General features: G+C 35.9%; 1 protein-coding gene across 8 annotated transcripts in view; it reads left to right on the plus strand.

Annotated features, from left to right (window-relative positions):
- LNPK (lunapark, ER junction formation factor) overlaps positions 1 to 22,863 on the plus strand; it is a 170,881-nt gene that overhangs the window by 124,798 nt on the left and 23,220 nt on the right. For all 8 annotated transcript variants that reach the window (XR_003554309.2, XR_003554310.2, XM_055811338.1 and 5 more), the window contains exons 5-9: positions 1,253 to 1,311; positions 4,505 to 4,545; positions 11,354 to 11,434; positions 11,523 to 11,574; positions 19,281 to 19,499. Coding sequence is in view for 6 of the 8 variants with exons in the window: in XM_055811338.1 (XP_055667313.1) it covers positions 1,253 to 1,311; positions 4,505 to 4,545; positions 11,354 to 11,434; positions 11,523 to 11,574; positions 19,281 to 19,499 (452 nt within the window). In the remaining 2 variants the exon portion in view is untranslated. The remainder of the gene's footprint in view (positions 1 to 1,252; positions 1,312 to 4,504; positions 4,546 to 11,353; positions 11,435 to 11,522; positions 11,575 to 19,280; positions 19,500 to 22,863) is intronic.

Consider the following 22,863-nt stretch of genomic DNA (forward strand, 5'->3'; position numbering starts at 1 on the left):
TAATGTAATCTTTCAAGTGATTCAAACCCTGTAAAACATTTATTTGATACTTTATGAAGAGACACATCTTGCATTGTCTAAGTGGGCAAAGCCACCTGTATTCTTAGAGTAGTTACTACAGCATGCCATTGAATGTAGCATAGAGTTAAACTTCTTTCTCTGTTTTTCTGACCATGAGTAAGTTACTCTCACATTCCATTTGTCTTGTCTCTTACCTAACTCAGGTTTTGTTAATGCTTGAAAGCCTTTTGAACTGGGCATCCATTAAATACATTCAAAAGATGTTCTTATGAATTAAGCCGAAACGCTATTTGAAATCTTATAGCTTCATATATAGATATATTGAAGTCTTGTATGCTTTCTTAGACTAGCTGTTTTTCAGAGAACCTTTCTAGCCTTTACAATTTTTTTTCTTAAATGAAAGATTGCTGCTTTGGGCTTTATTATATAGTGCTTGGTACTGGGACTGTTTTGGATAAGATGTTTGAAAGAGCTTGAAGTATGAGATTTGCCACTTGGCTTAGATTGAATAACTTGCCAGGAGAAGTGTCAACTTCATAATTACAAGCAATTCTAATTTTTAAATCAAATGAAGTCCTGGTGACTGCAGAGAGACCTTTCAGATATAAAATGGTCATAGATCAGTTTATCTTAAGCACAGATAAACTGCTGCATTGTTTGAGCTGAGTCAGCTGAAAACCTACAGAAACTTGAGTGGATTCAGAGCTCTTTAAAATTGCCAGCAGTCAGGTCAGTTAACCCTACCTGAGAGAGCATTTGTACGATAGCTGTACCTTGTGGTCTTTGTTGGTATTGAATTCTTCCCACTAATCTCCTGGGTCTTAATTTTGGGCCTTAGCTGGTAAGCTTGTGTTTCGGGATATCATGCATCATAAATCTATTAAATAAGAAATGATGAGTAAGTAATTTTCAGCTAGCTGCCCATACCTTAATTTTTAAAAAGTTCCCGCTGAACATTTTAGCAAGCAATGATGTTACTTGCTGCTGCTTGCTTAGTATTTCTACCTATAGTAAGTAATACTTGGTTAAATTTTAATAGGAGGATTTTATTTAGAGCAGTGTTGGTAAGATACTAATTTAATTCTTAATTTTCTGTATAAATAGTGTTTGAAGACTTCTGTTTTTTGTATTTGCAAAGTTAAATCATCTGGTAAGTCTTCTGTTTGCTAAATGACTTCAGAAATGGTTACTGTAATATATTTTAACTAATATTCTTCTTTTTGTTTTAAAGAATCTGGTTTATAAGAACACTGCTCATTTTTTTCTTTTCCAAAAGGACAGAGAGGAATAGTAAGTATTTTTTTCTGTTGTTTTTTACAATATGGAACAATATGGGAATGATGCTTGCTCTGAAATTGTAAATATTTTTGATAATTTGGCTTCTAGGAAGAGAAGAGTAGCCCTTTGGTTGATGCTAAAATGGGTAGTAGTAGCTAGACTATTTCTCTAATGCACAGTTCTTGAAAGAACAGGAAGGAAACAGCTTAATCTTCCACTTCACTTACAAAACTGTGGTAACTTTCTGCTGTCTTTGCATGTCTCAAAGTGTAATGGAATAAAATGTAGTGTAGGAGTGAGGGAAAGGAAATATAAACAATAGTAGTACTTCCCTTTAATACTTGCATCTTGCAAGTATTCCAGCAGTCTTAACCTGCTATCTTTATGTATAAGAAAAGAGATTTATAGCATAAATGTTTAATTTGTCAAGACAGATTTTTCTCTCCTGAGTTCTGCAAAGCATGCTTCTGTTTTCCTGAGAGGAAAAGGGATACGCATGTGGTTTTTTTTGTGGTTTTGAGCACGAAGGAAAATTTGAAGGTATGTAACAAAACCAAAAAGTAATGCAGATGTTCAACTATATATGTATATAAAGTGGTTAAAGAACATGCAGATTCATTCTAATGCAGAATTTAAAACTGTATCTGTGGCACTTACCTGCAGTAGTTAGAATTCATTTGAGACTTTCTTTGAAAGCAGTCCAGCCTGTAACAATATCTCATGGTGATGTGAGCAATAATACAGGAAAACCTCAATGTTGTACTATGTTTTATGACTTGAAGAACAACATGATGTATTTAATTTGTGACAGCTTACGAGTTAAACATCACTTTTGGAATTTTTCTTAAACTTAATGTTTGCATTTGAAATGCAAGCATAGGACATACATTTTTATGCAGAAATAAAATTGTCCATATACTCTGTGGTGCTGTGTGATTAATTTCTAAGGTGAATATATATTTGCATTTCATGGCTGAATAAGGAAAAAAATGTACGTATGTTTTTCTAGTTTGCTTAAATGTCTTTATTGCTGGTTTTAGCATACAAGGAAGTCTAGCGCTTTTGTTGAATCTATGTATGACAGGTTTTAGTAGATGTTAGAACATGCCAAGAGAAATTGCTTGTGCATTGTTCCACAGATCAGGTGCAAACAAAGTGTTTTACCTGAAAGATAGAAGTCCTGTATTTGGAAAAGAGAAATCAAATGTGCGGTTCAAAAGTTACAGCAGTAAAGCAGAAGAAAATGTAGCTCAGAGTAAACTGGCAAATGAGTGGCTCAAAGCTAGCCTTTTATTCTGGTTTAAGATAATATAACACATGGAGTCATTTGAGATGATTATTTAATACTGTAAAGCTCTATACTGGATAACCAGCATACACCAGTTTTGGGAGCCATGCTCTGAATGAGGAAAATTCCTGGTGAGACACTAGGAAAGGTGATGTAGAGACATTATGGAATGTCACATTTTAAGACTGGCCGGTGAACAACTGTTGAGGAAGATTTAGGCTATCAGTCCCAAAGTGTGGGGAAAATGAATGAGGTATCTTGCAGGTATTGACTTCTCTAGTATGAATTCTTTTTTTTTGTCAGTTTAATTAGGATTAGATGTATTGGTTTCTTGAGAGTACTTTGCAGTAATTGCCATTTATTTGGCTATGTTTGAAGGGGCAGGTGTTTCATGAGGTTCTTGTTGAATACAGGAGGTAAAGTGATCAGAAACAAATGCCCACGTTTAAACTAATTGCATTGCTTTGTGGGAGGCTATGCTTGAAGATGTATGTTCTAGGCATTTCTGTACCAAAAGCAGCTTCTAAGTGTTAACAGCTGACTGTATTGTGCTATTTGTTTGGCTGCATGATACCACACTGCATTGCAGTGCATTTCAAGGTGTTAATCTGTGTGATGCTAATGAGAGGCAGTGTTGTAACATAAATGTAAAATTTGGTGAGGAGGTACCTTATTAATTTGAAGATGCACTATTCCTGGAACTGTCTATCTTCTGTGGTCCGGCCCAGTGCTAAATATGTTTGTGTTCTGTGTCCTATTCATCTTAACTAATAAGGGATTGTTGTAGTTTCCCTTTCATTGCATAAACTTCCAAATATGTACATGCCTAGTTTTAGCATTTTGTACATTTTGTAGTGGCTTATTCTATCAAAATGGGTTTCTGCGTTCTGGAAAAGTTCAAATAATTGTTCCCTTAATTTCAAGTAACAGTAGTGTTCCTGAAGTAGTATAAAAAAGTGTGTATAGCATACTTAAATATTTTTTTGTATCTTTATTTATAAATGTTTGGTGGGTTTTGATATTGTTTGCTGTAGTTCTCTGAAGCTTTTTCTTTTTTTGAAAACTGAAAAATGTGTAGAAATAGCTATATCTTGAAGGTAGCTGCTTGTCTCTAGTAGAGCTGAGAAGAGGAAAAAGTTGTAAAACTTTTTGTTAAACTCTTGCTGTGAAGAGCATGGTAGAAATGAATTTAAGAGAATATCTTCTATATTAGGCGATGGTTTATTACGGTGAGTTTTCCATGAGTTCCAAGCTGCAAGCATTGACTTAGGTCAAATGCATGAGGAATTTTCCTTTTTCTTTCCCTTCCTTTTAGAGAGGTTAGTTTTAACAGTCTCTTAACATTTAGTAGTAAAATGGCCTTCTGGTAGCTTTCTTTACAAAACTGTTTTTTTTGCTGAAGCTTGAAAGTATTGAAAGTGTGGAATAGATTGAGATTTGAAGCTCAGATTTGACCTGGCATTTGAAACTAGTGTGTGTTAAGAGGCTTATGTGAAATACTGAAGCCAGTAAATCTGGTACTCAGATATATTAATATTTAGACCTCAAGCTTTTTTCTGTAGTTTGGCTCATGAGATTAAGTGTATTTGGTCCATTGTTGTACCAGTTTTAATGTAAAGGTCAAAGCAGGGCACTGGATAGAATTGGTTTGCTTAATGAGGAAATGGTACATAAAACTTTTTAATAGTTATAACTGTAAAGTGATAAGTGGGCTATAATTTATAAGCAGTTTAGCATTTAAAAAGATTTACTTCCACATAAAAACTTTGGTTATTTTACAGAAAGTTTACTAATGTAGGGTTGGTAGTGGTCAGTGCATAATTCTTCCTGATCTCACAGGGTGAAGTCAATGTTTAGAATGTGCTGAAATTCTCTTCTTTTGTATTTGAAAAGTAATGTATGATGTCTTTCTTTTAGATGATGCACTGGAAGATTTAAAATCTCAAAAGAAGAAAATAGTAAGTAAAACTTCAGGAAAAGCTAGTTGTTTTGGTCCACTGAGGTGGTTTTACGTTTGTGCAAGTTGAGTTTGATTGTAATGTATAGATGAAGAGCAGAGGGAGGGAAGTTAAACTATTGCAATTTCTTTTTTTTTTGTACATTTTCTAGTAGCACACAAGGTTTTCTTTACCCCAAAACTACAAAGGATTGCTTGGATATGAGAATAAATTGTCTCCTTGTAGTCTACCTTAAGCCTACTGTTTTAGTGTTGCTACATCTATGTGAAGTGATTCTGTTTTGTCAGAAAATGAAAATGTATGCTTTAACCTACTCATTACTGACTACTTTCACGTTAGGATCATAAAGTATTAAATGTTGCACTGATTAAGAACATAGAGTGCAAATACAATAGTTACTCTATTACTTAATGTCTTATTCATAAATAGCAAAAAGGGCTTCCATCTTGTCTGGAGTCACTCTTTCATCAAGAAAGAGATTACTGTTTATATCTTGAATGCACTTATTTCCCATGCTCCTCCATCGTATTTTTGTACTACGTATTTCTTCCATGACGCTCTTTCCTCTAAAAAATTTGTCATGTATCAGTCCTGTCAGTTTTCTTGAGGCCAAGTATTTTGTGAGCTGTGAGGTTAACAGTGGAAAACTGGTGTATGCCAGCTGTTTGCTTCAACTGGATCAGCGTAATCTCAGTAAGACAAATTCAGGATGGAAAACGTTCCAAGTTTTGGATAACTTGCACTCTTTGTGAAGTTTGTAAAACTGAAAGCTGCTTCCTTTCTATGTAACCATTCCATAAGGGAGTTCTCTGTTTGTTTACTTTGTTGACTTCATCTCCTGCCTTGCAAGGCAAAACTTAAAAACTGCCACCACAAAACCACAAAAGAACCCCAACCAACCAAAACCCAAACACCACACTCCTGCCAACAAAACAGCCCCTCCCCCCAAAAAACTCCAAAGATTATATTATGAGGCTTTATTGTTAACGAGTTTCCCAAAGTGTTCATCTCATGCCTTCTGGTTTTTGCTGTGGTAGCTAAATTAATAGAAAACCCAGAACAAAGCTACTAAAAAGCAGCCAGGTAGGAATCTGGTGTTATGTGGCCTTTACAGGGGAAACAGATTTCACTGATCTTCTCTGTTTTGTATCACTTCTAAAATGTAGCTGTAAAAATAATAAGCTGTAACTTAATTGTTATTGCCCTTTGGTAAAGAGGATTTGATGATGTTTATATCTGCTAATCCTTTATTAAGGAATCTATTAAAAGGAAGTGTTCTTGGTTGGAGAGGTGGTAAAGAGGGGTTGGAGAGGCTTACATTTTCCGAGAATTAAATAAATGATGAAATATAACAACTATGTTTTTATTTTATGAAAACTGGTTAACTGAATTAGTTAATCACCAATTTACATAGTCCTTGGGTAGCTTTGGAGGGAAAGTTCTTGGAATAGAAAAAGCGCAATAGAGGAAAAAACAGTTTTTGGTATCTTAAAGTAAAGCTTTCATTTTAGTTTAAGTTTATTTTTCTGTAATCATGTAAATCTTCATATTTATTCTAGAAGAACTAGTAATGTTGAATTTTTGTGAGAAGCACTTTAGAGAAAAGGCGTTGAATAAAAGATTAGTCAGGAAAAAGCTGGTTTATAAGGGGGAGATTTTTACTTTAAGAATTGATGCAGTTGAAACAAGATGTAAATATGTATTTTGCATATGCAAAAAAATCAAAATAACATATTGTAGAAGAGCAGCCAGTAGTTAAAAATTAAACTACCACATGAATACTTTGTGAACAATATAAAAATTATAGTATAACTGGAGAGTTTAAACCTGGAAATATGAATTACCATTAGTATATATGCATGCCAGACTTCTAAATAGGATTAGTAAAACAGTTCTGAGAAGTCCAGTAACCTGTGACTCAGCTATTTTGTCAGTCTGAGGGGAATTAGTCCATGATTATCTCTTGATCATATGGGTGCCTGGATCATAGCAAGGAACCAGAAACAGAAGACATACTCAACAAGAGGTTGCAGTAAGTGCAGTGTTAGTTTTAACTCAGAAGATTGACTAGGGAGTTTCATCATAATTTAAATGTATTCAATTAAGCATTAAAATGAGATCATCATACATGAAACCTAGCATGCTGAAATGAGCTGAAAGTAGATGCAAGTAATGAGACAGAATATAATTTATATTTTAGATAAAAACACTCAAAAATTGCATTCTGTAATAATTTGGTTTTGATAATGTTCAGATTTGATTTTGTTTTGGATTAACTTCCTTCAGACTATCTGTGGCCACATACAATTATAGCAACACTACTTTTTAGTAAAACAAAACAAAAACCTTCATTAAGTAAAATAATGGGAAGGGGGGAGGGAGGGGATTTGTTTCCCTGTTAGATTCTGATTTGCTACTGAGTGTGCAAATAGGATTAATTACCAAGATATTTGTTGTGATCCTCAAAATATCTGGGATAAGTAAATTATGTTTTTCCTGTGTATTTGTAATGCAAACTGTCTAGGCACTGTCGGCCTGCCACAACAGCTATGGTTTTTCACTTCACTGCAGCTCAGCTACCCCATTGCTGGAAAAATCTTAAATTGCAGACATTGTTTTGAAAAATGTTACAGTACTTGTGTTTTAAAGGGATGTAGTCCACCTTTTCCCTAGTGACATTACTTATGAGCTGAAGGGTACCTATAACGGAGTAAGCTCATCTGCTAGGTACGATGCCCTGGTGGCTGAGCAGTGAGCTGCTCAATAGAACTTCAGTTCTGTTCAAAAGGCTTCAGTCTTGGGTGGCATAATCACATGGATATTCATGTGGGTAAAATACCTGACAAATAGAAATACAGATACTTCATCTAGAAATGCCCATTAATGTTGTCTGTCTTCTACTTTGTCTCAAGGTTTGTGTAATACTTATTTTCCACAGAACTGACTACACTACTTTTCCTAGTGAATGTCTTTTAAAACATGTGGGGTGTTTATTTATGGATTTGGGTTAGGGATTATGTTCATTAGCTCTAATTAAGGCATTACTTCAAGACACAACTTTTTTTCTCTCCTTGATTGTAAGGGATGCTCTGGTTGTGTTCGTGACTGTGTAGCTCTAATTTTGGCCTTAGAGTTCTCTGTTAATGAAGATGTCAGCCCTTAAGCCTGAATGTGTGTAGATGAGCAAGTTCAGAGGGTTAAGCATATTAAAGCAAGGGTACAGGACTCATATTAATCTGCTGCAAGTGGGAATTAGTGGAGACTTTACCTGGAGCAGCAGTCTTAAAGATGGGATAATTCTTAGCCCGAGGACAGAGTTGTGAACGTAGTATAGTAATTACTTTGCTCATGTCAGAATTAAACTTAGTTGAAGTTTGCTCAGTTGTAATACAACATTAGACTTGAAAAACTTCCTAGCCATTTCAGGTAAGAATTTATGAAGCTGTATCTGTTAATTTTCCAAGTAAAAAGTCTGATTTCAGGGGTGACTTGGAGTTATGTTAATAATGGAAAAAATGCAGCATGTGAATTTTGTTACTTAAAATAACTACTGTTTAATGAACTTCATACCTTGAGCCTTCCAGGCATAGAAGACTAGATAGTTTGATAACCTTCAGTATGTGACAAAACCTCTGCTAGGAGTTGGTTGTTGTATAAGCCCAGTCTTGTCTACCCTGTATATGCTAGGGTACTGCAGATGTGCAATTGGAAGCTCAAAATATGGTTAGAAATTGTATTTTCTGAACGATCAAATGAGGTATTTCTTCAATGTAGTGTTCACACAAAAGAGTTACTTTGGTTGTTTTACTGTTTGCATGGATCTGTCCAGTGTATACTTGATTATTGTGGCTTAAACAATTTATGTCCTGTTTTAAGGAAACTTTAGCTGTGTGTACTGGCTTATCTTAACATGGTAGACCGAAATGAATCCTGTGGCTTTGTGTGAACCTAAAGAAATAACTTCTTCATAGTTGGGTTCAGCATACCAAGTAATTCAATTTAAGAACTCACACAGCATTATGGCACGTAAGTAGTTTGCACCGTGCCAATACTTAAGACCTCCAGTTGCTAAATTTCACAAGAAGCTTAAAATACATTACTCATATTACTTTTCAGTATAGGCAACTGATAGTGTTGCTACAGGAATTCTGTTTGGTTGCCGGTTGGAGAGGAGGCCATCCATGCAATTATTCATAGGAGAGAATGTGGTATATAACCATACTTCTTTATTAGGATGTGGTTAATTCCATGAAAAAAGTTTGAAAAATCCATGATTAGGCTGGTATTAACTTTCGTAGAGACTTCACTTGTGATCCTGGTTACTCAGTATTTAAGGCTGCTGATAATAACAGACTATGAATTAGACCTTGGCAGAAAGTAGAAATGTTTTTGTGAGAAGAGTTTTGGATCTTGAAGAGTATATTATGAAAAAGAGCAGTAGGTGTCAAGCAATTTGCTGCATTAGTGAGCCAGTGCTCAGCACTAGGTAACCTTCCCAAGGTAATGCTTCAGGATGAGGAATACACCAGAAGTCAGTATGTTGATTTGCATTGAACAAGTAGTCCACAAGCCAGTTTCTTCTGCTATGCTTACTTAGGCCCTTACTTGCTTCTGGTAACTATGCTTCTAGTAATTATACTAATTTGTTCAAAAAGTAAATTTTGACCTGTTTGATTCCTTAGTATTTAGTATTGTCAGCCAAAATTCAATTGGTTTTTAGAAAAATAAGTCCTAGAAGGAGAACCATGAGAACTATGAGTGTGCTTTTAGAAATCTTGACTATTTCTGTACATTGTCAAGAAACTTGTGGTCAGTTGTGAAACTTAATTCTTGTTCAGATTTAGCTTTACTGGAATTATAAAGCTGTATATGAATTTCAAAATATGAAGAGTAACTTGTTGAATCATCTAATAACTATATAATGTGAAAATAACTTTGACATCTGAATCTTGTGATGAGAGCTAAATTTTTCCCTTTCATGATAATGTTACTATTTTTGCAAAACTTATATATCCACAAATAACTACCATATTATCTAATACTGAAATGCAAGAAGTGTGTCAGATAAGGAAAGTGTCAAGTGATGGTGGAGCCTTCCAGGTTTTTTTCTTCCGAAAGGTCACTTTGTCCTGCAGAATGTTATTTCTCATTTTCCTGTGTGGCTACAAAGACAATTGCATGCATGAATGTTCAGTATATGTAAAGTGGCATTTTTTATTTTGATATGGGGGCCAGATATTGACACTGACTGTTAACACTTCCCCACTTGGCAGCCTCACCTCACTAACCTTACCCCTTCATATAAAGGTCTGCCTTATGGTTTTCACTTTTATAAGCAATAAATAATTTATTTTTCCTATTAGACTCTTAATTCTGATCTTACTGCAGTGTGTGGCATTTGTTTTACGAAGTTAGTGGGTTAACTCCAAAGTCCTGCTGAAATACAAGTTTAGGAAATTGATTTTTACTTCCCTTTTCACTCCCTTTTGTTTCAACAGTCCTTAATTAACAGCCTGGATAGTGTTCCTTGCCTTAAACTTCAGGTAGTGTGTAGGAGTGAGTGTTTAATGGATACTGTGTATCCATTAAAATGAGCGAATTTTATTTAGCTTCTGAGGTCTGTCTAAAGGTAAAAACCCTTACAAGGTCTGTATATGCAGAACAGCTGAAACTTTAGTTTCTCACTAGCTAAATGATGGTGTAAAAGTCATGTTAACTTGCACCATTTGTTATTTTAGTAGTGATAAATGAGTTTGAGAGAACTTAATTTTTTGACCACTGACCTTTTCAGTTTTGCAGTTTATGCCAACAGCAAACTTAAGAACAAACAGACCCCTCACTTTTAGCTAAACATGGCCATTAGTCAGCATATTTGGGACAAAAGGTCTGTTTAAGATAACTGTAAAATGCATTGTAATTTCTATACATATTAGCTATTTGTCATAACTTTAAAGTGGAGATAGTTGAAGTTAAGCTTCTTCTGATGTTGGCTGTTAATCACTAAAATGATACTTTACTACTGATTACTTTTTTAATTAAGCCCATGTATTAGCTATAAAGCCACTTGAGTGCATTGTAAATAAAATGCTGTAATAATGAAGTGCTTTAATTACACTCCCTAAAGTATGCATAGTTCTCAGTAATTTTTTTATTTAAATTCTTAACATGTTCCTTTTTTCTGAGAAGTGGTTTGAATCGCTGTAAAGATGGAGATTCAGCCTTTAAAGGCATTTCAGCAAATTCCATGGCTGTTCTCTAGTTAGTGAGTTTTCACAGCATTTGCAGCAAGCTAATTGCTTCTGCTAATAAATAATCTAAAATCGATGCTGACAGCAGTTAATTGGCACAGAGACTTTATTCTGTAAAGCACTTGGCTAACGACCTTCCTTAAATTAATAGCATTAAGTGCTATGAGGAAATAAATCTAAGGAATTGCCTGTCATTCGCTTGTCATGTCTAATAACTTCCAATAATGATGGCTGATAGATTTTTGCACATTCCATTATTGAAGTTGGTGCATGTAATTATTCTCCTCATTATATGTAAACAATTAGCAATATTTGGTGTTTCCTTGCAATAAAGCTGTTAAATACAAGTAGCCCATTAGTTAAGAAAGTATTTTTGAAAGCAAAATTTCATTTCTGTTGAATACAGAAAATCTGCAGGTATCTGAACTTGCTTGAACAAGGGTTCATTGGACTGAGCTTCACCTTTTGGTAACATTGATAAGTTGCTTGTAAGTGGGAGGATATGAGGGGAAAATACTTCGAAGAATTCTGTATTGATGTGTGAAACCTTTTGTTTCCAGCTTGAGGAAGTAATGGAGAAGGAAACTTACAAGACTGCTAAATTAATCCTTGAAAGGTTTGATCCGGGATCAAGTGCAAAGGTAAGACTCTTGGTATTGATAGTGATTTAATATGAAAGATACTATGGAGCCAAACAGTTGGATAATGTTATTTATAATTAATTGGCAGGAGGCTGAACTGCCATCTGCTGGAACATCTGCAACCCCAAGACCTGGACAAGGTAATTGCCCTGTAAAACAGCTGCTCTTTAGCATAGACACTCATCTTTCATAGCGATTTCCACTTCAGAAGTCTCTCTGTGATAAAACTTGTAGATCAGTTGACCTTTATTTAGGGTTAATAGACTGTTTATTAGACTATGCCCATTACTGTTCTGTATTTTTCAGATCTATTACTAAAGTCTGATGCTTTTCTAGACAGCAGGATCATAGAACCATAGCATGGTTTGGGTTGGAAGGAGCCTTAAAGATCACCTAGTTCCAACCCCCCATGCTTGCCATGGGCAGGGATGCCTTCCACTAGACCAGATTGCTCAAAGCACCTTCCAGCCTGACCTTGAACAATCTTCCAGGGATGGGGCGTTCATGGCTTCTCTGGGTAGCCTGTTCCAGTGCCTCATCGCCCTCACAGTAGAGAATTTATTCCTTATGTCTAATCAAATCTACTGTCTTTCCGTTTAAAGCCATTACCCCATGTCCTGTCACTCCATGCCCTTGTAAAAGGCCTCTCTCCAGCTTTCTTGCAGTTCCCCTTGAAGTACTGGAAGGCTGCAGTAAGGTCTCCCTGGAGCCTTCTCTTCTGCAGGCCAAACAACCCCAGCTCTCTCAGCCTGTCTTCATAGAGAGGGGCTCCAGCCCTCTGATCATCTTTGTGGCCCCCCTCTGGACTCACTCTGGTGTTTAACAGTGCTTGATGATAAAGTAGCCAGAAAATTAATTTCTTGTGGCATGCTTGAAATTTTTCTACAATACTAAGGTGCTTTCAAATCTTATGTAATGTTCATTGACTTAGCTTTTCAATTCTGTTCCTACTTCTGGCTAGTTAGAGCATTCCTAATACAATGCTTAAAATACTTTTATATGGTGGATGGAGAGATTCCACAGAGGTAGGGCAGAAACTGGATATTTTGTAGGTGCAAAGAATGGACAGTTCTTTACCAGTTTGATGTTCCATTTAAAGATGCTATTGAAAAAAATAAAAGTAATAGAAAAAACTTGCATGTGTTTCAAGAAAGTGGTGTTTTTATATTGCGCACACAGGTTTCAAGACTGAAAAGATATTTTTCCCCCACTCTCCCAGTAGAATGCTTGTATTAAAAATATGGACTATAAATTAAAAATTATATGCAGAAAAACTACTGTAAGTTTTTTGTAAAGCTGAGTATAATATGCTGTAGTTAAACTAAAAATGCTAGTATTAACACAGTATAATAAAGGCTACCTTGTTTTACAATGCTGAAGGTACCTACAAAGCTCTGTTGCAAAGAGTGAGTATTAGTTTGTTGTTATAACCAATTTAGACCTTTAGGAGCTGGTGCTCAAATTAAACTGCACTGTCTGATGTGCATAATTTCACATAAAATAGATTAGTGCTTCAGAGCGTGTATTGGAACTGTCAACTTTGTGTCAAATTCATGTGAGTGACCAAACTTTTATTTGTCTTTTTGTTCTTGGAGTGCTGGTTTGGATGTGTGCAGAGCATGGATTTATTAACAAAGGTGTTCATAAGCTGCGTGGTCAAATCCACAGTTTTCTTCTTTTTGTGTAGTTTCAAATGGCCATAAAAATATTTTTAAACCACCTTTTCTTGTTGACATTGACAGTGGGTAGTTGCAGTGCAGTATGTTAGCAGTAAAGCTTTTTTATCTCTTCTTGGGCACAACAGCTTTTTCTGAAGTTTGCTCCTTACCTGTCTCTCCCATCATTCTGTTTCTGCAGTATTCATAGATTTTTAAGGCTGAAGGGCCATTCTGACACTCTCTTTTGTTTTCTCAGCTCATGGGTGGTTGCCAAGAATTTTCCGTCATACCTGTTTAGATAGTCTTTTTTTTAAACTCTTCCTGTTCATCGTTCTCTTTTGAGATATGTTAGCAATCATTCCAGAAGCAGGGTGACAGATCTGGTTGTAGAATGCAAGTAATGGTGACCAGGGGATGAAACTGCCTAGAAATGTGTTTCTATATAGAGATATAGAGATAACTAGCTGTAAATTAAATAGACAATGAGAAGTCTTTAGTCACCTTGGCTTTATTAAGATATATCACCAGCATTTTTGAAGCTCCCAAGGAGTTACACAACAGTTCTCTTCCCCGCTGCCCAGCCTGTTTAAGTAGTGATGGTGACAAGTGAGTTGCTCAGTCTCTGTTAGTTAACAAGTCTTGTGTATGTTTGGGTTTACAAAACACAGTGCACGTGCTTTTGGTATAGGGTTCTACGTTAGTCAAAAGCAGGTTAGTTGGATCCAGCCTGTGGAGTGTTGTGTTGATTTTTGATTTGACTGTTAATAGAAAGGCTATAAAGGACAGATTCTGAGAGAATTAGAAGTATTTCTGAGAGCCAGCCGCTATAGGCTGTGGTCTGTATTAATAAGTGGTATAATAGGAGTAGATCTGTACAGTGAAAGAGTTGTTGCTGAGGCATTTGCCTACACTGTATGTGTTTAGGGGATTTTACTTAGGGCTAGCTGTAAACTGGTTCCATGTTAAGTTTCATTTGAGAAGAATGTAAGTGCTGTTCTCTGAGATGTTGTGGTGTAAACCAGAGACCTCTTAAGTGAGGACACAACCGAGAGAATGTAAAGTACACCTCTGATTCAAACATCATTCAGCTTCTTTGGGTGCATCCACATTAAAGTAAGCAATTTACTTTATCCTGAATAAAAGTGCAATTTAGCTTTGGAAAGGATTTTGGAAAATAAATTTTGTAAGCTATCACAGCTTAGTTGGATTCAATGATCTTAAGGATCTTTTCCAACCTAAATGATTCTATGATTCTGTATAATTTTGTTCATATACAGCAAAACTTCCTTTCCTCTCATTTTTCCAATTTTTGAATTGGAATTCCAACATTGAACTTGGAATTAGTGGTGATTTTTATCCATGTGAAAGTGGATATGCAAACTATTATATTTTGTAGATGCAGTATGGTTCAGGAGGGACACTCTGTTTGCCTTTAGCTTGTGAAATTGTGGAGACTTATTTTTTAAATAACCTGTTCTTGGTACATGCGGTAATTTCAGTTTTTCGCTATTAAAAATCTACTAGCTTATTGCTAATATCTGCCCAAACCAAATACTAGCTTCTGTTCTGTGCAGTATATAACTTATTGTAACTAGATGACACCTTAATGTGGTTGTGGTGTAATTTGGTGTATGTGGTAGAGTTACAGTGATTTGGAATAATAAAATATCTGTGAACAAGTTAATATTAAAACAAGTTAATATTAAAGCTTCCTTGATCTTCCCTTTGGTCACTTTGGATGCAAACTAGCCAGGTAGCAGAACTCATTATCTTGAGCTCTGTAATTGACCCTTTTTGAAGAGAGGGTAAATAATGACCAATGTGTAATCAGATTGGACAGTGTTGCGTATGAGGCAGCTGATGAAAGGTTAGTTGGTATGGTTTTGGCTTACCAGTTGAAAAGGAAATTTGTACGTCATACCAATTAGTACAAAGACTTCATCAGCATTGTATAATAGTTGGTTCTTAGAAAAAACAACTGGTAGTGCCCCAATTTGCATACTTATTTAGCTTGCTCTGCAGGTTTTGTGATTTTTGACACATGCTTCTTAAATAATTGTAGTTTTAACAGATGATTCAAATGAATCTTCAGTTTGGAATATGAAAGCACCTATAAATCCAGAAGGAAAGGAGTTTGAAAAAACAAGTGTGCAATTTCATCTACTCAGAAATGTTTTGAGGGATAGAGTTGATAAGCATATAGTACTTTGACCCTATGAAAAAAATAGGGTAAGTATATATTGGCAGTGGAATATTTATCAGCAATATCCTTTTGTTGATACCTGCTCCATTTGTTGTGCTAATACAACTGTTAGCAGGGCTGTATTGTAAATGAGATCACTCTATGACCTGAATTAAAAATACTGCAATAACAGATGGTTGCAGGCTGCGGGATGGGTACAGGCATGAGGAGGAAGAAAGTAAATTCTCGGTTGGTCTTTGCCTCTAAAGCCAACAAGTTATGTGAACTATATATTGACCTGCTTTGTGCTTTTTAGCTCTTTAAAAATGATGTATTCTTCTCTACAAAAATCAAGGAGTTTTGAAATAAGGGAGAAATAAAAGAGTTTTGATTGTAAACATGAAAAATACAGCTGCCTCGCCACTGGTGATATCTTAATATTCTTCAAGAGATCATACTGAATCATCAGTTGTGAGTAGTGGCCCTGTTAAGTAATGTCTGCTTATGTATCTGTGTTGTTCAGTGCTGGTAACTGCAGAATTTGAACTCTAGTCCAAAGAAGAATAAAAGTTCTAATTTTAAGTCCTTTGTCTTCATACAGTTGGTTTGCAGATGCACAAAAATCATTCAAGGAAGAAAAAACTTGGGAAAACTGCAAAATGTTATTAAAACTACATAAGCAGTAGTGTATTACTGTTGAGATCAGACAGACATGTTACTTGGTTAACTTGTGGAACTTAAGTTACGGAAACCTGAACTTTGGAAGAGGCTCGTTATTAACACATTGCATCTCAACATAAGGCAATTTGAGAAGTATGTAGATAATACCCAGTTACTGCAGGAGAATATTAGGGCTGTTATTGTCGAAGTGGATAGCAGGTTTAAAAGGAATTAGAGGAGTTCATGGGCAACAGGGTCTATATGTGATATTAAAATGATTGTGCAGGATTGTACTCTCTAATGTCCCTGACTATGTGTTTATGGATCTGGGGGTGGCATCAGAGATGTGGGCAAAAGAAATCAGAGTTTTGAGTGTTGACATTAACATCTACAGCCACTCCAAAAGTTGATACGCTGGGGTGGATGGGCTATTGGTCTCTGCAAGGAGAGCGTTTCTCATCTTCTCATAATGTAAATTCTTCTAGTAACTTTTCTTACTTGGGGAGCAGCAGAGCCTTGGCAAGCTCACTTAAATATGAAATAAGAATAGAGTGAAAGTCAAGTGAACTTCTAAGTGGAGGGTGGGGGGAAAGCCTTGTGAAAAACCTGATACCATTTTGTGGGAACTAGCAATGAGTCTTGCGTTCTTACCTCTGTAATGAGACTAAAACCTACTGAAGCACATCTTCTTAATACTAACTGTAAAGTACTTGAGTTCAACATCTTTGTAGGAGCAAAAATATGGGGAAAGAGTCGTTAAAGTGGAAGTAACTTTCTAAAGGAGGCTTGCCAAAAATGACCTTTCAGAAAGAACAGGCAAAAGGGGCAAAGCTCTTGCAGCTGGCATGAAAATTGCTTAGGAATAGTGTATTATGGGCTCAGAAGACATGTGGATGTATCGGTGACCTATTGAAACACTCAGAGCAGTTAAGCAACCAAAACTGACATGCTTAAACCATATGATATAGGAAGAAAGCCTCCAAAATGTAGAAGTAACATCCATATGTGAAAATTATAGTCATGGTCTTTGACATTTTTATATGTAAAACCATAATAAAGTAGCTGTTATAATGAAAAAGAAGATCTTACCAGTGGATTAGAATGTCTTTTTATAGGTATTTAAAATGATCTTGGATCAAGTGGGTCTAGGCTTCATATTTGTCACTCATTTTTTGAAGATCTGTGGAGCTAGAAGAGTTGAGTAATTGCATACCTTTTAGCTTGATTTTTTTTTTGAAACATAACAGACTGAAAACTTACACAAACTTGAACATATAGATAAATAGATCATAGGGCAGAGTCAATATATTGTTTATAGATGAGTCATGCCTGTCAAATGGCATGGAGGGGATAATGCAATTACTCTAGTGTAGTTAGACTTGCAAGGTTATTACTAAGGTCTGTCAGAAAAAGCTTTCAAAGAAATGTCAATGGTGAAGTTCATCATAAATGAATTATTGATTAAAATAAAACTTTCAACAGAGGAACAATTCTCAAAATAGAAGTAAGTCATCAAGGAAAGTTTAATGGAACTTCTGCAATTGCCTCACCAATTTATCCTGGTTTCCAGATTCTGGACAGTTTAAATAGGGAGGGGACGAAGTTTAATTGCTAAAACAAAGTTAAAATTCGAAATCTTTTTAGTCATTGGGTAATCTAACTAGGAGGATAAAGTTGTATGAAGTAATGTGGTCACGCACATGAGGGGGAGAACTAGTAATTTGTTCTGCTCTGTAGGAAACTGAACTACGTGGATTTTTACTAAGACTGTGCAGTTGTAGTCGGTGTACCTGATGACACCAAAGAGTCATTTTTTCTTTCTTGTGTATATTAATCCTATTTATCTGTACATAAAAGTAGGCAAGAACATAAGCTATGTATGTTGCAATTTCTTGGCACTAGATGTTGATGATTTTCCAACAGAACTTTTGTTTGACTAAGTACTCCAGTGATAGCAACTCTGTTTTTAGCTAGTGTAAGCAAATTAGCGCACTCCCTGCCTTCTCTGGCTCATACAGAAGCTTAGTGTAGTAGTGGTGTACTTTCAGGTGCAGGGATCATTCCTTCAGACTTTAACACACCCATCTCCCCATGGCTGGTTGCCAGTGGACCTGTAAATTGCCTGCTAAAGATTTAAACTCTTCCAGCCTGAGACAACGTCAGCAGGAAAAATCTTTCTAATCTTGAAACCTAGGGAGATGAATTTAAAGTCCAATTCTAATGTTAAATTCCATTTGTTGTGAAGGCAGACCGGCAAGCTTGTTCAAACTAATAGGGGTGCTAGACTCTAACTCTAGGTTGCTATAGCCTTAAGTGTAGGCGTTGTTGGGGTGTACCTTTTAGAGACTAAGCTGTCACTTTGTAACCATGTTAATGTCTGCAGCCCTAAGGCAAGGGTTACATTTCAATTTCCTTTCTTGAAATCGTGTATTTCAAAGGCTCCCTAGAGGTGGTTGGGTATAGATGGGATGAGGAATGGATGACGGTGTCTGCTGTTCATGAGCACAGTTTCTGTCTTGTTTGGGGAACAAACTAGTGTATATAAATATACCGGAACTTGAGGTTTGTATGAATAATATAATATCCAAACCTTAATATATTAATGGGATCATAATCCCATTGGTTAAGGAGAACTCTGGCTTCAGGTAAGAACAACAGAGGAAACTTAAGTCTTTCATAATAGTGATTTAATAGTAACTAATAGCAGAGTGAGAAGAGGTAAAAGTAAGGACATGTTCCAGCAGAGCCCATTTTTGGCTTCACGACAACACAAGCACATGGCTTATTGTAGGACTGCTGAAAAAAGGTGAATGAAACTGTGATCTTAATGAAGCATTATGTTTTCTTCTGGCTTTAGAATTTATTTATCCAATCTGAGAATTTTCTAATAACTGGGTGCTTGGTCTGGATGTTTTATACATTGACTGAATAGTTTTTGGTCCTGTGAAAAGTTAAATACTTGGAAGCATGTTTAAACCATAGAGTAAAAACAGTGGTCAGTTCTGCCTGTACATTGTGGTTTGAATCTAGTTGTTCATATCTCCAACATTCTGCCTTGGAGAACTGAATGGCAAGGTAGGTATCTGTTAATTTTCTTCTAGAAGAGTTTTGCCCTAAGTATCTAACAGTTAATGGTTATTGCTATTAAAATACAGTATTCTGTGTGGGATTTATTTCAATGACACGAATTCAGTCAGCCCTGTAGCTGGTGATCTTTAGTTATAGACCTTTCTGGTTTTATTTGACTCTGTAATTTGCTGATCAGAGTAATGATATTAATGTACATTTACTAATCTCTTGCTTATAATGCTAGATATTAAGTTCGGTATGCATGTGTTCTTGTCAGAAATTCGTCAGAGGACCACAGCTCAAAGAAATGCTTCTACACCCCTGCCTGTAACTTCCAAACAAGGCTCTCCAAAAACACTGGTTCCAGCATCTCCTGTTCTGCAAAGAGACACGTCAGCTCTGAGCGGACCCCCAGAAAGAACTGCTGTACCATCCTTGCAGTCAAATGTTTTACCAAGACGCCCTGGATCCCCTGCTACTCCAGTGCCTGGAATGGGTAAACAGAGCACTTAATGTTATTTAGAGTTTATATTGTTTTCTCTGGTTACCAATAAAATAGGCCATTTTCAGACAGTACGGAAATGGCATTTCATTTGCAAATAGCAGAGCAGTTATCTGATTAAGCAGGAGTTCCATATTCAATTAGCCATAACTCTTTACAGCTGGCACCTTTTGATGCTGAAACCTATTGCCTGAGCTCATTTAACTGTTATGGCTTCTTTGTTTAAATGGCAATAAAACTTTGCAGTATTCTGTAGTCAACAATATAGCATACCTTTTTATGTTCTTGGTTTAGAAGAGCTCTACACTTATATAAATCAGGTACAGAGGAGAACACTTTCAGAATACATTCATGTTTCTTACTAAACCCTGCACATATTTTTTTAACATGCATCTTGACATTTACTTAAATTTTTACTCTAGGAGGTATAGTCATGCAATCTATACTCATAGATTACAGTGTAAAATACCAAATATACCAGAAAAGTTGTCTAAGCTGTAGCTGAATTCTTCTCTAAAATTGTATTGTTATTTTGGTACGAATCAAAAGTTTAGCAACAGGTTGAAATCTGGTAGAAATGAGTACTCCTTAAAATTTGGTTTCATATCCTGAAAATGCTTTTTCTTTGATTTTTGGATTAGTGTTCAGATGGCATGGACTTTATTAAATAGAACATGAACTAAATTCCAATAGAAGGAACAGCATAATTTGAGAGTATTGGGTGGGAAGCATTGTTCTTACTCTCCTCATGGATGGTGAAGCTGTGTGTGGGTTAGTGCCAGGCCTTTCATTTGTTGCAGGATGTTTGGCAAGTTGGATCACAAGGTGAGAAAGGAGATGAAGTGCTGTCTTGAAAATAGAAAGGATGCAACTTGCCAAGAATCTTCTGAGCACCACTGTAATGTGGAGTAGCTCTTTGCTCTTCATACCGTGATCAAGAATATTTTTTGCTACCCAGTGTTCCTGATTTTTAACTTAAAGTTACTGAAGTATTACAAACTCTGTGTCTTTGCTTAATTTCCATGATACAATCTACGTACGTATTGACACCCAGTCTGTTAACAGAAGGTGATGGGCAGCAGAATGTTAAAATGCCTCTTTGTATGGCCTAGTGTAGTGGAGTAAACTTGTCATGAAAAGTTTTGATCTCTTGTGCCTCTGTGGAATCCATTAAGCCTTGTTTTCTTTGTTAGTAGTTGTTTACCTGTATTATGAAACTGCTAAATTTGTTTTTATCCCTGAAGTGAACTGTATAGGCAAATTATCAGTAAGTTTTGATTATCTTGAGGTATTAGAAATAAGCTCCTTGCACCAGGAAACTGGTCATTTGGTTACAATGTTTACTGAAACCTGCTTACTGAAAATTCTTTAATGAATTTAAAATCACACGCTCCTCCTTGTTTAAGAAGCTGGCTATATAATATAATACTAGCTATGTGATAGTTTTAATCCTAGGGGAAGGTTCAGGCATATTGAATTAGCTGGATGAAATTCAGCCTTTACTGCAGAAATGGTTTAGAGGAAGAAGGAAAAGAATTAATGGACTTCCATGAAAGGACAGTTGCCAAGCCTGTTAATTAAAATCCTCAATGTAGTTTTCATGATAATGCTTTCTAGGCATTTTTTTTCCTACTGGTAACTGGTATTCTGACCAGTTATATTATTTTGTCATAGATAGCAATGGAAGCCACTGCAATTGTCATTTAATGTGGAAGCCCTGTTTTCTGTTGAATTTCACCAAACTTTTCAGGCGTATAAAATCTCAGTCATGTAGCTGTAGTGAAAAGTATGTGAATTCAATATCTGTAAGATAATATCATTGCATCTAAGTTTGTGCATAGCTTGCAACAAATATGAATAACCTTAATTATCTCTACTTTGGAGAAGATTAATAATTCATTTTCATTATACTATATTTTGTAGAGTAGAATCAATTTAATGTGTATTACCACAGAGCTCCCATATGTTTGAAAATTAATAACCAGCAGGTACTTGAGGGTTTGCCAAGCTTTGCAGAAATGACCAGTCTTTCTACAATGATTGCTTTTGATGTTTATATTAATTACTGGTGTCCATAACAGCATGAGAACTAAGATGGTTGGTTGGAGTTATTAGTAGGCAGGTAATTAAAGGTGTTCTTGGAGTGTGTTGCAACGTTTCATTCTGGGTAAATACTTAATTTTTACCTTGTTTATTGACTTCTGAAAACTTTTCATGTATCTGTGATACACAGATCAAGGAAATTTTGTTTTTGAATATGGGGATTAATGTATGTTTCAGTCTTGACCATGTATTCGCAAAATTATTCTATAGAGTTTTAATTTTATTGCAGATTATATCTTGAGATATTGATGTCACATCTGTGTTGGACTTGTCCATTCATTTTTTTTAACGGAAGTATTGGGTTTTTCATAATTCTCGTGAAGCTTTAGGAAGTGCATTTTGCCTGAACTCTTCTTTGGACAGCTTTTTTTGGAGTCTATAAATCAAAGCATTAGGTCCCATTTATGTTGCACTGAATTTGTTCTGCCTTGCTGCTGTGAGGGTTTTCTCAGTCTGGGTTTCCTGCCTGTTGACAGAATACGTAGTAACTTGGGAATGCATTCACTGTTTGAGATCTGAATTAAATTCTCTTGTTTGTGAAAATGAGGGTTATTTTAAAAAAACATTTGTGTTGAGTGTTACAGTGTTTTGTGCTTGTTGAAGAGTTGTAAATTGCAGTATTTTCTGATCAAATTTTATTGTGCTTGTAAAGATTAGGACGATCTGTTTAGGTCAGTTATTCAGTATTGATGAGAGTTGTTATAAAAGGCTGTGCTGATAGAAGTATTGCAAGCTTACTGGCAAGATTAGTCTCATTCTGTGTACAACTTAGGACACTGCTGAGAATCTTTGGTTCCTACAATGTTTTTGACACTTGCTACAGAGGGTGGAGGTTAGCTGTACATGGCATTCAGCTTGAGGTTTAGCACAGCATAGCACATTCTGCTAAAAGTTACTTTTTCCTTTGTTGCTCGGGTCTGTGAAGATTGAAAGGTAGAAGGCTTGAGATGGTAACTCCTAGCAGTCACACTTACTGCTGTATTGGAACTTAAAGCCCATCTTTGATCTGTTTATCAAATAGTACCACTTGCAGTGTTGTCTTTGCCTGTGTCTGGTCTACTGAAAAGGTACATGTTACCTTCGGTGTGTATGTTTATGAAAGAGTATTGGTTGTGTTGGAAGCTATCACTGCATGTCCTGGTGCTGTCCCCAGCTAAGTAGCTGCAGGAAAGCTAAACTTGTCTTCTGAGAAGCTTGAAGTGTGCTGCTTTTTCCATGGTATTTTTCAATTAAATTCCTTCTGAATGAATTCAGC

Source organism: Falco peregrinus, chromosome 8 (assembly GCF_023634155.1).
Source record: "Falco peregrinus isolate bFalPer1 chromosome 8, bFalPer1.pri, whole genome shotgun sequence".
Classification (NCBI taxonomy): Eukaryota; Metazoa; Chordata; class Aves; order Falconiformes; family Falconidae; genus Falco; species Falco peregrinus.